Source organism: Panthera uncia (assembly GCF_023721935.1).
Source record: "Panthera uncia isolate 11264 chromosome B2 unlocalized genomic scaffold, Puncia_PCG_1.0 HiC_scaffold_24, whole genome shotgun sequence".
Lineage (NCBI taxonomy): Eukaryota > Metazoa > Chordata > Mammalia > Carnivora > Felidae > Panthera > Panthera uncia.
Window position 1 is genome coordinate 6,602,503 of NW_026057580.1, and position 14,543 is coordinate 6,617,045.

Below are 14,543 nucleotides of genomic sequence, written 5' to 3' on the forward strand. Positions count from 1 at the left end.
ATCTACACACACACACACACACACACACACACACACATTTACTCCCCCACCACAAACATCTCCTGTCCCCCTCCTCATGTTGGCCCTTGCAAACGCCAAGCACCCACTCTCCTTCCCATACACCCTAGTGGAGTGTAGGCTCTACTGAACTCCCTGAAAACACCAACTTTCCTGCCAAGAGGATGGAATTAACACTGTATCAAATTTTTGTTCAGCATCCACACTGCACTGAGCATTGTAGAGGATGTTTACAGGACATCAGCAAATACACTTCAGAGTAGAATAGGATCACAAAGCATTTGAGTTTCTACCCTGTGCCCAGAACTGTGATGCAATGAAAAAAGAAAATGAATTTTAAGGGTCTCTGCCCTTAAGTAGCTCTGTTTTCTTTTTCTTTTTTCTTGTGGCAAAAAGACATATAACATAAAACTTACCATGGTAACTATTTTTAAGTGTACAGTCAGTAGTGTTAAATATATTCCCATTGTTGTGTAAGCATCACTACCACCTACCTCCAGAATTTTTTCATCTTGCAAAACTGGAGCTCTGTACCCATTAAACAAGAGCTCCCTGTTTCCTCCTTCCCCCCCACCCCCTGCCCAGCCCCTGGCTACCACCACTCTACCTTCTGTCTCTATGAATTTGACTATTCCAGATACCTCATTAAGTGGAATCATACGGTATTTGTCTTTTTGTGACTGGCTTACTTCACTTAGTATAATGTCCTCAAGGTTCATCCAGGCTGCCCTTTTTAATTTTATTTATGTATTTATTCATTCATTCATTTTTAATTGTTTTAATGTTTATTTATTTTGAGAGAGAGAAAGAGAGAGTGAGCGTGAGCAGGGAAGGGGCAGAGAGAAAGGGAGACAGAGAATTCAAAGCAAGCTCTGCACGGTCAGTGCAGAGCCCGACGCGGGGCTGGAACTCACGAACTGTGAGATCATGACCTGAGCCAAAATCAAGAGTTGGACGTTCAACCGATGGAGCCACCCAGGCGCCCCCAGGTTGTCCTTTTTTAAAAAGGACATTTGTCCTTCAAAACATTGACAAAAGTAGACACAAGTATAATGAGCCTCTGTGTACCCACCATCCACCTTAAGATTGATCAGTTCATGGACAACTTTGTTTCATCTCTAAACCCACTCCGAGAGTTATTTTGTAGCAATTCATGAAATTTTTTTTAAAAGATTTTATTTTTGAGTAATCTGTGCACCCAACATGGGGCTCGAACTCACAACCCCGAGATCAAGAGTTGCACACTCCACTCACTGAGCCAGCCAGGCGCCCCAGTTCATGGAATTGTAAATCAAACTAGGGAGATGACTCTCTGTTAATGTGACCTACACGGCTATTATTGTATTTTGTCAATCCTATGCTCCATGTTTTTTCACATCTCTGAAATTTGGATTCAGGGCACAGCTGATGGCATGCCACAGTTTAATTTGCAGTGATTTCTTTTCTTTCTTGATAATATAGAAAGTAGTGGGACACCTTAAAATTGATGAAGTAGGAGAGTAAACCATTCCACGTAGTATATTGTCACGTTCGAAACTGTGTCTTTAGATTTTAACAACTCTAAGTAAAGATTTTGACAATTTTAAAGGGAGATCAGCATGAGTTCGAGAAGTCAGGAAACAACTTCTTGATAGCAATGGGCTTGAGCTAGGCAGGAGAGAGAAATTTGGATTTAGGTCAGATAGGAAAAAAGAGGACTCTCCGTCTGTGGACGGACTTGAACAAAGACGCTGAGGTAGAAACAACTATGAGGTCCTCAACAGCAAGAGGCTTGGCCTGGAAAGTAAGTTCAGGCAGACACAGCGCGAGTGGATCATGAAAGTCTTTGAAGGACAAGAGTGTAGAGTGGATGAAGGAGAGAAAAGGGAGGCTCTCAGAGGTCTCCTTCTGCCTGAAGGATCTTGCATCTCCCTGTCACTGTGCCTATCCTCCAGAGGCCTGGCCTCGGTGACTCCGAAGCCTTAAGGAACACCCCTGTCCTTTGAACCGTAACTTATTATCTGTGCATACCACTTTTTTTTCTGTTATGCAAAATATACTACCTCGTACAGTTTTTACCTTAATGTTTTTGTACTTGTTTAAATGTGTATTTATTTATTTTGAGTGGGGGGAGGTACAGGCAGAGGGAGAGAATCCCAGACAGGCTCCGTGCTGTCAGCACAGAGCCTGATGCAGGGTTTGAACCCACGAATCGCGAGCTCATGAGCCGAAAGCAAGAGTCAGTTAGGGGGGCGCCTGGGTGGCTCAGTCGGTTGGGCAGCCGACTTCAGCTCAGGTCATGATCTCGCGGTCTGTGAGTTCGAGCCCCGCGTCGGGCTCTGTGCTGACAGCTCAGAGCCTGGAGCCTGTTTCAGATTCTGTGTCTCCCTCTCTCTGACCCTCCCCCCGTTCATGCTCTCTCTCTGTCTCAAAAATAAATAAACGTTAAAAAAAATTAAAAAAAAAAAAGAGTCAGTTAGGGGTGCCTGGGTGGCTCAGTCAGTTAAGCGCCCAACTCTTGATTTCGGCTCAGGTCATGATCTCCCCATTGGTGAGTTTGAGCCCTGCATCAGGCTCTGCACTGACCGTGCAGAGTGTGCTTGGGATTCACTCTCTCCCCTCTCTCTCTGTCCCCACCCCACTTGCTCTCTCTCTCTCTCTCTCTCTCTTAAAGTAAATTTAAAAACTTTAAAAAATTGTTTAAAAAAAAAAAAAGCAAGAGTCAGATGCTTAACCGACTGAGCCACCCAGATGCCCCCCCCATTTTTGTATTTAAAAATTTTTATTTTATAAGCAATATAATAAGCACAATATCGCCCAGACTGTACCACTCTAGCAAGTGCCTCATGGTTTTTGTCCATCTCTGTTGTTGTTGATGCTTTGAACGGACACGTGCCCTCTCCCCAGGTAGAAGGTGGGACGCGTAGTCATTACCTGTGACTGCAAAGTGGGCATTCACCTCTTCCCTGCCATTGTATTCCTGGTGCTTGGTGCTGTCCTTAAGCCACGGCAGGCTCTCCAAGCCTATTAGGATGAAAGGAGTGAAAGGGAAAAATAGGCCCGCGCGAGTAATTTCTGTCTTCTTAAGGAAGCCTGATGAAAGATGGAAGTGTTGAGAAAAGGGACTGATGGAAGAAACCCTTCAAACAAACTCTTAGTAGGCACCCAGACAAACTAGAGCCCAGGGATGAGGGGAAGGAATAAACCAAAGCTTATCTTAAGTCTGGCTCACAGGGCAATGAAAGCATCCTCGGTACGCAGAGGGAAGTTGGGAGGGCAATGCCGTGAGTGGCAAGGATATGGCAAGACGAATGCGGCTTTTTCGGTCACGAGCGTGAAGTGACAGTGAGGTGTCCAAGCGAAACCCAAGCACCTGGTCTGTGGGGAGGTTTCCTGAGGGAGAGGGAGGTGAGTCAGGAGACAGAAATGGCATCATTGCAGGTACTTGTAGCCCCTGCTCGAGCCTCCTCACGGTCCTCCCCTAACTCTGTTGTCCCAGGTTGTCTACACAGAACGATTTGAAAGTAGACAGGACCGCGACTCATCCTCCATTAACCTGATCCGCTGCTCGCATTTCGACAGCATGAACATGTGCCAATCCGTGTCCCATGAGGAAGTACCATACATCGTATCTTCCACGTCTTACAGAAGTCAAGGGCAAAACTACGAGGACGTGGACAAAGTTTGGGTTTCTAATGACCCCCGTAGAAACAGCTTGATGCCACTGCCTGACGCTGTGGAAACCCAAGAGAGGAACAGGTCACTCCTTCCCTTCTCGGATACCTCTCATCTACCCAGCATCCACACCATTATCCTGGATTTCTCCATGGTACATTTTGTGGATTCACAGGCTTCAGTGTCCTTAAGACAAGTAAGTACTAAGCAGGCTTTCACAAGACCTCCGATCCCCTCCTACCACTGCCCCCCCCCCCACCAGCCCCGACCCTGATCGAATCCTCTGAGTCACTGATCAGCTGCTTTGTGACCCCAGGGCCACTAGAAACTTGGACACTAAAGATAGTTTAAGGTCAACCGGAATGAAAAGGAAAGAAACCAACCCTGTCTTTTGAACTGGGGTTGGCTCTATAAGCAAGGCATGTTACTTCTCAAAAAATCCAAAATGGAAAACAGCAATCTGTGCCACACCCAGCAACTCCCAGGATCTCCTGGGAGTTCACTGCACATCTTTTCAATAGGTCTGAATGCTACAGGGGAAAAAAAAAGCACACCAAGAACTCTCACTCTTCATCTGCTCTGAGGTAGACATTGTAAAACACCCTCAGATGTGAAGACATGATAACATGGCCCTGGCAAGCCTGGGGCTGCCCAGTCCGGAGCCTACAGGATCTCCCCCAGTTCCCTCCTCATTGCCTGCATCATTGGGTGCAAAGGGCAGGGAAGACTTCTCCTTCAGAAGCTGTAACCCTGAGTCCCGGCTTCTCTCCTACTCTCTGATTTCTCTTGACAATTTTCATTCCTCTCCTTCTATACAGCATGGACAGTTTAGATGCACAGCTAACTGTATCGGTTTTTATTGTTGATGTCTTATAAGTACTGTATCTGCCTTTCAGCCAGCTTATCTCAGTTTACAGCCCTCTGCCTCACTCTTGCTCCTTTTGGTGGTGGCTCAGGTTTAAACATCCTGAACACCCACTTCCTGGACGCTGACTGCACCCACTTGTTTTGTTTTGTTTTGTTTTGTTTTTTGAGACCTGCTCCGTTGGTTGACTTTCCTTCTTTTATCCTATTTTATCAAACTTTATTCCTATTTTATCCTATTCTTTTATCCTATTTTATCAAACTTTATTCCTAAAGAAATATGATTCTGTCTTAAGTGAGTCCAGTTCCTCTTTGGTTTGAGGCAACAGGAAGCTTCTCGTAGCAGAAAGAACTCTGGTTGGCACTCTGTGGGTGTGTACTCTGTCGTGGGTTTGCTACTGTTCACTGTCCATCAGACCTGAGGTAATTTACTAAATTGCACCGGGCCTTCGTTTGCTCATCTAGAAAACGAGAGACCTGGAGGGGGGGCACCTGGGTGGCTCAGTCGGTTGAGCATCCAACTTTGATTGGATTCATGTCACGATCTCGCGGTTCATGAATTCGAGCCCCACATCAGGCTCGCTGCTGTCAGCCTGTCAGTGCGGAGCCCGCTTCAGATCCTCTGTCCCCCTCTCTCTGCCCCTCTTGCTTGTGTTCTCCCAAAAACAAATAAATATGTAAAAAATAAATAAATAAAACGAGACTTGGAAGAGATGAACGTTAAGGGCTTTCCCATCCAAGACATCCTCTTCTCCACCCCATTTGCAGATTCAGTTCTACTCGGTGATGTCTCAACTTTTGGGCTTCTCCATGTTAGGGTGTACTGCTGGGGTGCGTTCTCTTCTCCCATTCTCACTTGATAGTTACTGCTTTAGATGTCATTAAACCTACATTATCAAATGCCTGCTACACGGCAGACTGAGTTGGGCACATTCATATACACTATTTCATTTAATTCTCCCACCAGCCCTGAGAGGCAAGTCATATTCCCCCTTAGGAGTTCTAGGCTCACAGCTAGTAAGTGGCCTGCCCAGCATGGGGACTCAAAGCATCTGACTTTATACCATTCTTCCTCCTGTTCCGTAGTAAGAGTTGTGCTATTCTGTCTCTCCCCTCTTGCTTTCCTTTTTTTTGTGGAGGCACCATATGTTCTGGTCCTTGGCATAACCCATCCACACCTGGCCTGTGTTAATGACTTTCTACTCCAGCCCAATGTAGAGGCAATGTAGACACCTTTACTTTACAGCCTTCAGAGATTCGAGGTGCACTTTCTCACCTTAAAGTTACACATTTCTTCCTTCCTTCTGTAATTGTTCTTTTATTTTTAAAAAGATTTAAATGTTTATTTGTTTTTGAGAAAGAGCATAAGCAGGGGAGGGGAAGAGAGAGAGAAGGGGACAGAGGATCCAAAGCGGGGGCTTGGATGTGGGGCTTGAACTCACAAACTGTGAGATCATGACCTGAGCCGAAGTCGGACACTTAACGGACTGAGCCCCCAGGCGCCCCACCGTTCTCTAATTGTTTTAGACAGCCCAATTGGAGGAAATCATTAGTTTTTGTTTACTTTAACTTTGAAAACTTAAATTTACTGAAAAAAATCCCAGCAGTCATTCTTATTAGAGACAATCATGCAATTTAAGCTTCTTCCTAATTCATGAAATGTCACTCTCCCATTGCTTGTCATTTAGAGAATGTCCAGAGGCACTTGGGTGGCTCAGTCGGTTAAGTGTCCGTCTCTTGATTTCAGCTCAGGTCAGGATCTCATAGTTGTGAGATGGAGACTCGCATGGAGCTTCATGCTGGGTGTGGAGCTTTCTTAAGATTCTCTCTCTCTCTCTCTCTCTCTCTTTCCCTCTGCCAATAAACAAACAAACAAACAAACAAAGTATGTCCATAGTGGCTCTTTATCAAATGACCATGATCAAGAATGATTTTCTTGTTTCCTCTTGGTAGTAAAAGAAGTATCAGGTTTTTGTGTTTTTGTTTTGTTTTGGTTTGGTTTGGTTTGGTTGAGAAAGAGAGAGAGCATGGGCAGAGGAGAGGGGCAGAGAGAGAGAGAGAAAGAGAGAGAGAGAGAGAGAGAGAGAGAGAGTCACAAGCAGGCACCACGCCCACATGGAGCCCAATGTGGGGCTTGATCTCAAGACCACGAGATCATGACCTGGACTGAAGTCAAGAGTCGGATGCTCAATCAACTGAGCCACCTAAGTGCCCCAAGTAGAGTCCGTTTCATTTGTGTCTTTTGATATTTTAACTCCATGCTCAGGGTTGGAGTCTATTCAATCTGAGAGTGTTAAGGTTAACATGGACTTTAAAAGTTATCACACCAGAGCAGATATACTGGCTGAAGTAAACTTGAGGTCAGTATCCGATGTTTACTGATCTGCTACTCCTAAATATCTGCTGTTTTACTAAAGTTAAATGCAACTTTGCAGAGAAGTTCCAGATATGACCTTCAGGACTCCTGAATTCCATTCTCTACAATATCACTTGACCAGCTCTGAGCCTCGTTTTCCTCCTCTGCTCAGCGAACTCCAGGAAGAAGGGGGTCACATGCATACACTAAACAATAATACCAAGAACGGCTGTTCATGAAGGCTTTCCATTGTGTTCCCATCATACCCATGCCTGTCTCTCTTCTAGCACTGTCCTCAGTAGCATTCTCTCTCTCTCTCTCTCTCTCTTTTAAGTTTATGTATTTATTTGGAAGGGGCGGGGCAGAGAGAGAGGGAGGGAGAGAGAATACCAAGTAGGCTCCACACTATTAGCACAGAGCCTGACACTGGGCTCGATCTCGTGAATCATGAGATCATGACCCGAGCCTAAATCAAGAGTCAGATACTTAAACAACTGAGCCACCCAGGCTCCCCAGAAGCATTACCTCTTTATGGGAACTGTTTCCCACCCCCCGCCCCCAAGAGACCATGGGCAACACTCCCTCTCACTCCCCACCTCACATGAGACCATCTGATTCTCTTTTGTATTCCTAGCACTTTAGACATTTCCTGGCATATGGAAGTCCACGCATCAAATGTTTATAGAGCTGAACTGGAATGCAGAGGTACATATACCCAGACAAGTGAATGGCCAAAGGGGTATTAAAACTCCTCTAATTAGAAGGCTCTTTCGTAGTGCGTGTGAAGATCACTAACGCTGATTTACTCTCTCCCCACAGATGTGCAACGCTTTCCAAAATGCCAACATTTTGGTGCTCTTTTCAGGGTGTCACAGTGAGTATCCTTCACCCTATGAGAGGACTGTTTGTACCCTGGGTGCTGTCCTCCTCAGGCGTCTGACCCTGTGTATGTTCTGGGTTTGGTTTGCAGCTTCTGTGGTCAAGGCATTTGAGAAGAATGATTTCTTTGACGCCGGCATCACCAAGGCCCAGCTGTTCCTCACCCTCCACGATGCCGTGCTATTTGCCTTGTCAAGGAAGTTTCCAGAGTCCTCCGAGTTAAGCGTGGATGAATCCGAGACAGTGATACGGGAAGCCTACTCAGAAAGTGACAAGGTTGGATGATGTGAAGCATCACGGTGTGGGGCGAGCAGTGGGGAGACACCTGATTAAGTAGAGATGAGCAATGTCTAGGAAAGGCTTTTGAGTATGGCTGGGCCAGACTTTGAGATGTTGAAGTGCTCCCTTATCAGTTGGTAAATAACAGTGGACCTGAATCCTAAGTTCCCCCACTGCCGTGGCATCTGGGTGTATTCAGGACCCTTTCCCAACTGAAAGGAGGGTTACCCAACCCAGCAGAGGTCTCAAGGATTCTTTTATAGCAAGCTTGATTAGTGCCAGTGCCATCCCAAATTCCTGAATATTTTAAATATCTCCACCAGCTATACCTTTAGAATCCATGCCTACACCACCCTTGGGATGAAAAATAGAACTAATGAACTCACAGAGGTAAAGATCTGCCAGTCTAACATTTTGGCTATTATTTACATTGTGAGTAATATATAAGATTTACTCAACCTGAAAAATGCAAAGGAGAATGATACATAAGCCAGAACTTTTAACTGTCTATTAATACTAAGTAAAGGCCCGGGCCAACTGCAGTGTTTTTATTTTATTTTTATTTTTTTAAGTTTATTTATTTTTGAGAGAGAGAGAGAGCGAGAGAGAGAGAGCGAGGGAATGAGTGGGGGAAGGGCAGAGAGCAAGGAGGACACAGGATATGAAGCGGGCTCCAAGCTGTCAGCACAGAGCCTGATGTGGGACTTGAACTCACAAACCATGAGATCACGACCTGAGCTGAAGTCGGCAGCTTAACTGACTGAGCCACCCAGGTGCCCCCCTACTTCAGTGTTTTTAAATCAGAGTCTGTGAAGGTTAAATGTGCCCCCCCCCCTACAAAGAAAAGGAAATTAAAACACAGATGGGCACCAAATATTATCTAACAACTAGAAATTATTTTTTTTTAATTTTTTTAACCTATATTTTTGAGAGAGAGAGAGAGACAGAGTGCAAGCGGGGGGCGGGGAGGCAGAGAGAGAGGAAGACATAGAATCTGAAGAAGGCTCAGGGCTCTGAGCTGTCAGCACAGATCCCAACGCGGGGTTGAACTCACGAACCAAACTGTAAGATCATGACCAGAGCTGAGGTTGGACGCTCAACCAGCTGAGCCACCCAGGCACCCCTAGAAATTATTTTTTAATTAAATCCCTGATTCTTTGACTTATTACATTTTAATCATGTTTGAATTTTTTATGACAAGAGAAGTATTACCAGAACAATAAAGTGTGGATTTTTTTTTGAAAACTTTAAGAAGTAAAAGATATCCAAGCTTATAAAACATGGCCTTTTTCTTTCTTCTTCTTTTTAACGTAATGTCTTTCCCTTGCTTATTGAGAATTCTCACAGGTTATGTGCCTCCGCTTATCCAGAGCAACTTTTTCCTCAATGGACATATTTTTTCTATTCTGCTCTATAGTCCACTACCGTCTATAAAATCACAGAGTCACAAAACCTTTCAGTTGGAAGAAATCTCAGAGCTTCTTAGGCCCATTCCCACCTGGAGTAACCATTCTTTTAACAACATGTCTGGCCAGCGGTCCCTCTGCTTATGTTTGGAGATTTCCTGTGGTTCTCAAACGTTAGTATGTGTCTGAGTCACCAAAATCTGCTGTTAAAACACAGACTGCTGGGCCCTCTCTGTAGCCCCATCTCCCCTAAATTTCTGATTCAATGGGTCTGGGGTAGGGTCTGAGAATTTGCATTGCCAACAAGTACTGGGTAATACTGATGCTAACAATACAGAAACTACACTTTGAGAACCACTGCCTTAGAGATTCAATGTGCATTTTTTGCTATCAAAGTCTAGTGTGCCCGGCAATCTTTGGGTGTGTGCCAGACATTGTATTTAGAAAATGTTTATAAAAATACTCTGAGATCCAGGATGATGTTTTTCTTCTGGAAAGAACTTCATTGTTTTGCCAAGTCCCTGGAGGCACTAGCAATCCAGGGTAACTGATCTGATTTTAGGACTCAAGGTGTTCTAGGCCATCCAGATGACCCACAGCCCAGCTGCAGTCTCTGGGAAGGTATGCCACAGTCCCTCCCTTGGCAGACCCTAGAATGCAATTTTGGCAACCTTAAGCCCTCAAAGCTGTCAAAAGCACTGTTCTCTGCATATATGTGCCACTTCGAGATCATCAAATACCTTCTACAAAAGTGGTCCCAAATGCCAGACTCACCTCTATAGATTTTCACCTTTTCCAAATCTTCATTATAATCTTGTTAGCTTTATGGTATCTTCAAGCAGAAGTTTTAAAATATTTTATTCAGGGGCACCTGGGTGGCTTAGTCAATTAAGTGTCCAACTCTTGGTTTTGGCTCAGGTCATGAACTCATGGTTTATGAGTTTGAGTCTCACATCAGGCTCTGCAGTGACAGTGTGGAGCCTACTTGGGATTCTCTCACTCTCCCTCTCTCTCTGCCCCTCCTGTGCGTGTGCTCTCTCTCTCTCTCTCAAAATAAATAAATAAACTTTAAAAAATAAATAAAAATAAAATATTTTACCCAGCTCTCCTGGCTGTCCTCAGTAGGAGGGTGGGTCTGAATTACGTAGTCTGCCTTTTCTATAAGTGAAAGTTTCTCTGTTTTATTTATAAATTATGATACACTTGACAGATTTACGTTATATATTACATTGCCTTTCCCATATTAACCTTTCTTATTTTCTGTTTGCCTTTTGTTTAGAATGTCATTCTCACTTAGGAAGTAAACTAATCATTTATGTTTTCTTCTAGATTTTAATGTTTTAAGTGTTTATATATTATGCTTTTTAATCTAGGTAAAATGTATTTCAGTGTATGGGGTTAAAGAATAATCTTTTATTTTTTATCTGTACAGCTAACAATTCTGAGAAAACTCATCTATTGAATAAGCTTTCTTTCCTCTGCTGATTTGAAATGCTATTTTCATAAAATATTACATTATTATGAAAACTGAAGTCTATTTATAGCATAGTTTTTGTTTCATTGTTGTTAATAGCTTTAATATAGATTTATAACATATTTACTGTTTGGTTTGAAGTCTACTTCAAAATTTGCTAAATCATTCTCACCAATTTATTCCTCCAAGCAAATTTTTGAATCTTTTGTTAGCATCCCCCCACAAAAGAATCCCATTGGAATTCTCATTACAATTGCATTAGAAGTATAAAATAAATTGAGAATTGATATCTTTCCAGTATTTGTTCATCTTATTGAAGAACATGAGCTGTCTTTGTATTTATTCAGTCTTTTTTTTTAAGTTTATTTATTTATTCTGAGAGATAGTGAATTCCAGAGGGGCAGAGAGAGAGGGAAAGAAAGAGCATCCCAAGCAGGCTCCACACTGTCAGCACAGAGCCTGATGCGGGGCTTGGAATTCACAAGCTGTGAGATGGTGACCTGAGCTGAAATCAGGAGTCGGAGGCTTAACGGACTGAGCCACTCAGGCACGCCATTCAGTCTTTTAAATGTTGCATTCATAGTAAGGTTTTGTGACTTTCTTTCCTTTTTTTAAATTTCTTTTTTTTTTAAGTTTATTTATTTATTTATTTAGAGAGAGAGAGAGAGCATGTGCAGGAGAGGCAGAGTGAGAGGGAGAGAGAGGATCCCAAGCAGGCTCTGTCAGTGCAAAGAGCCTGATGTGGGGCTCAAACCTATGAACCTGTGAGATTATGACCTGAGTCAGACACTCAACCATCCAGAGCCACCCAGGTGTCCCTGTGACTTTCTTTGTATAGACAAATCCTAGATACTTTATACTTTGTTTTACATATGTATTGCTTTTTGAAATTAACATTCTTTTTTAATTATATTTTCTACCTGGCAATTGCCAGCCTGTGATAAACCTATTGATTTGCATAAAATTATTTGGCTACATTTGTGAATCCTTTTACCAGACCCAAGAGGTTTCATTGGTAATTCTCTTGAGCTTTCCAGATTGAAAAAAAATATTTTCTACAAATAATATAAATACCTTATTTTCCAGTTGTCAAAATTCTTATCTCAGTATCATATATTATAGCATGAGCTACATCTCCCAGAACAATGTAAGTACTAGTGGGTGGTCTTGTCTTACTCCTGAATTTTACGAGACAAACTTCTTATGCATTTCTAGTAAGGTGGTAACAGTTGGCTTAAGACAGACATTATATTTACTGTGTTTTTTAAAAAAAAAAGTATTTTTCTAGTTTACTAACATTCTTATCAGGACTTACATTAAGACTTCGTATTGAATATGTCAAATTTTTTTCTAGCATTTAAACTAGGGAAGCCTAGGAGAGGAGCAAGTTCTACTACAGATGTATTGCATTCAAGATGCCTGTTAAACATCCAAGGGGAAATGTCAGAATGGCAGTGGGTACCTGAACAAACAGATCAGGGGAAGGGTTATGATCAAAAAGTCACTGGCACATAGATGATAATGAAAATTATGGGACTAAATAAAATTGCCTATGGAAGGAGTGTAGATGCAGAAGAGAAGCCCTGAGGCTTGCCAACATTTAGAAATCCAAAAGAAATAGAGGAGACAACAAGGAGACCAGAAAGAAGCAACCAGGGAGGAAAGAGGAAAAGCCAAAGAGTATTGTGTGACAGAAGAGAGAAAACTATTTCAGGAGAGGTGAAAGTTGATAATTCTATGGAATGCTGCTGTAAAACTGATTGACCAAGCCTATGGGGCATCTGCTAGGTGATAGGCTCAGTCACTGGTACTGGGGATATCAAAAACCAGGCACTGCCCCACCTCAAAGAGCTTAGAGTCTAATAGGGGAAATAGATTTATAAATTACAAAAAGCAATACATTACTGGCACTATGACAGAAGTGTGAGTGAAGTATAGATGAAACACAAAGGAAGCTGAGATCCTGGTTGATCGTCTTTGATCTGAATCTGGAACGATGAATAAGTGTATGTGGATAAGATGGAGAAGGACAAGGCAGGCACAGGGAACAGCATGAGCAAAGGTAAGCAGAAGTCAGGCATCTTTAGTTAACTTTATGGCCAGAGTAGTGGTGGGGACCACAGACACAGGTAAAGCTAAAGAAGATGACAAGAAGTCAGGTCACGAAGGGCCTTACATGCCCTGCCAAGAATCACACATGGGGTTGGAAAGACAAGTAAGATCAAGAAGACAAGATGTTTCAGAATGCTATCAAGACCACTGCTGTTTTAATGGTTGACCATGAAACCCAGGCTAGCTAGAAAAGCCAAAGAAATCAGAAGTTATGGATTGATAGAGCCTGAAGAATAGTGAGTAACTGAGGAACCAGAGGTTGCAAAGATGAAAAGCAGATGTGGCCGGGAAGATTTCCTATTTTGCCAGGAACTCATGATTTCTTGGTGTCTTAAGTCCTTTTGTATTCTGAAATTCCTTGGCTGTTCAAAAGCTAAATTAAGTTGTAAATTTTAACCCATCTAATTGTGTGTATTTTAGAATGGAGAGCCAAGACATGAAATGAGCGGCAATCTTCTAGAAGTCTCTAAAAACGCAAATCCAGACTACATCATGATGCAGGAACCGATAACAAAGGAGGAGTTGGAGCTAGACCTGGAGCTGGAGCCCACAGTGGAATCAGAACAAGAGACTGGACTAGATCTCGAGCTGGACCTGACTCATGGGATGGAGCCTGAGTCAGAGCTAGAGCCTGAATCTGAGCTAGAGCCTGAGTTAGAGCCTGAGTTGGAGCCTGAGCCCGAGCCCGAGGCTGAGCTCAAACCCAGGCCAAGGGCTCACACTTATCCTTGGCAGCAGTACTGGTCTCTGTATCCGTCTACACTTCCCAGATCTCCAGTTCAGGCTCGGCGTGGGACACCGTCAGTTGAGAGGAGGCGTCAACATATGAATTCATATTCACCCAAGGACAATAATACTGAAGACTGTTAGGAAATGAACTGGGAATAAGGAGTCAGATTCCCTTGGCAAACCTTCCCACCCAAATGGGGTCACTTGGTCAGAAGATCTAGACTAGTTACAAACTAGCAATACTCGATTTGGGACTCCTTCATCTGCTGGCCTCTTCCTTGCTCAACACGGATCTCACACCCAGATCACAATGCTAAACACCAAGAGTTATCTCTGAATTCCCTATCTAGGCTTACCTCATCTCACCATCAGCAGATATTCTAGTAAAGGATTTCCTTCTTTGCACACCCCGTACTCTGGGGGTTTTGTCCAAGCATCTCTAACTTACTCCTCTCATCTCCGTTCCCCTTTCTCCAAAGAGATGAGACTCAAATAAAATATACAACTCTAGTTACATTTGGACACTTCCTGCATCTTTCCCTTCTCTGTAGTCTATATGCCTAAAGAAAGGTTGGGTGGGAGAAATTCCAGAAGTGGGTGGACATGGTGAAGAAGATATAAGCAAGAAAAAGAAAAACTGGGTGGCGTTTGTGTTTTATATGCAAGGTATCTTCATTACACTGGTGGTGGAAATGGGGAAGTAGATAGGTTAAGTTAAGCCAGCCTGCAAGGCTTATAATCTAAGGAACTGTTACGCTGAAAACACTTTTGT

The 14,543-nt window shown here is 43.2% G+C and overlaps 1 protein-coding gene across 3 annotated transcripts in view; it reads left to right on the plus strand.

The window, feature by feature from the left end:
- The window catches only part of SLC26A8 (solute carrier family 26 member 8), an 84,329-nt gene extending 70,042 nt beyond the window's left edge, over positions 1-14,287 (plus strand). For all 3 annotated transcript variants that reach the window (XM_049652749.1, XM_049652751.1, XM_049652750.1), the window contains 4 exons: positions 3,497-3,868; positions 7,712-7,766; positions 7,863-8,047; positions 13,463-14,287. In XM_049652749.1, coding sequence (XP_049508706.1) covers positions 3,497-3,868; positions 7,712-7,766; positions 7,863-8,047; positions 13,463-13,912 — 1,062 coding nt within the window. In that variant the 3' untranslated portion in view covers positions 13,913-14,287. The remainder of the gene's footprint in view (positions 1-3,496; positions 3,869-7,711; positions 7,767-7,862; positions 8,048-13,462) is intronic.
- The last annotated feature ends 256 nt before the right edge of the window (positions 14,288-14,543 follow it).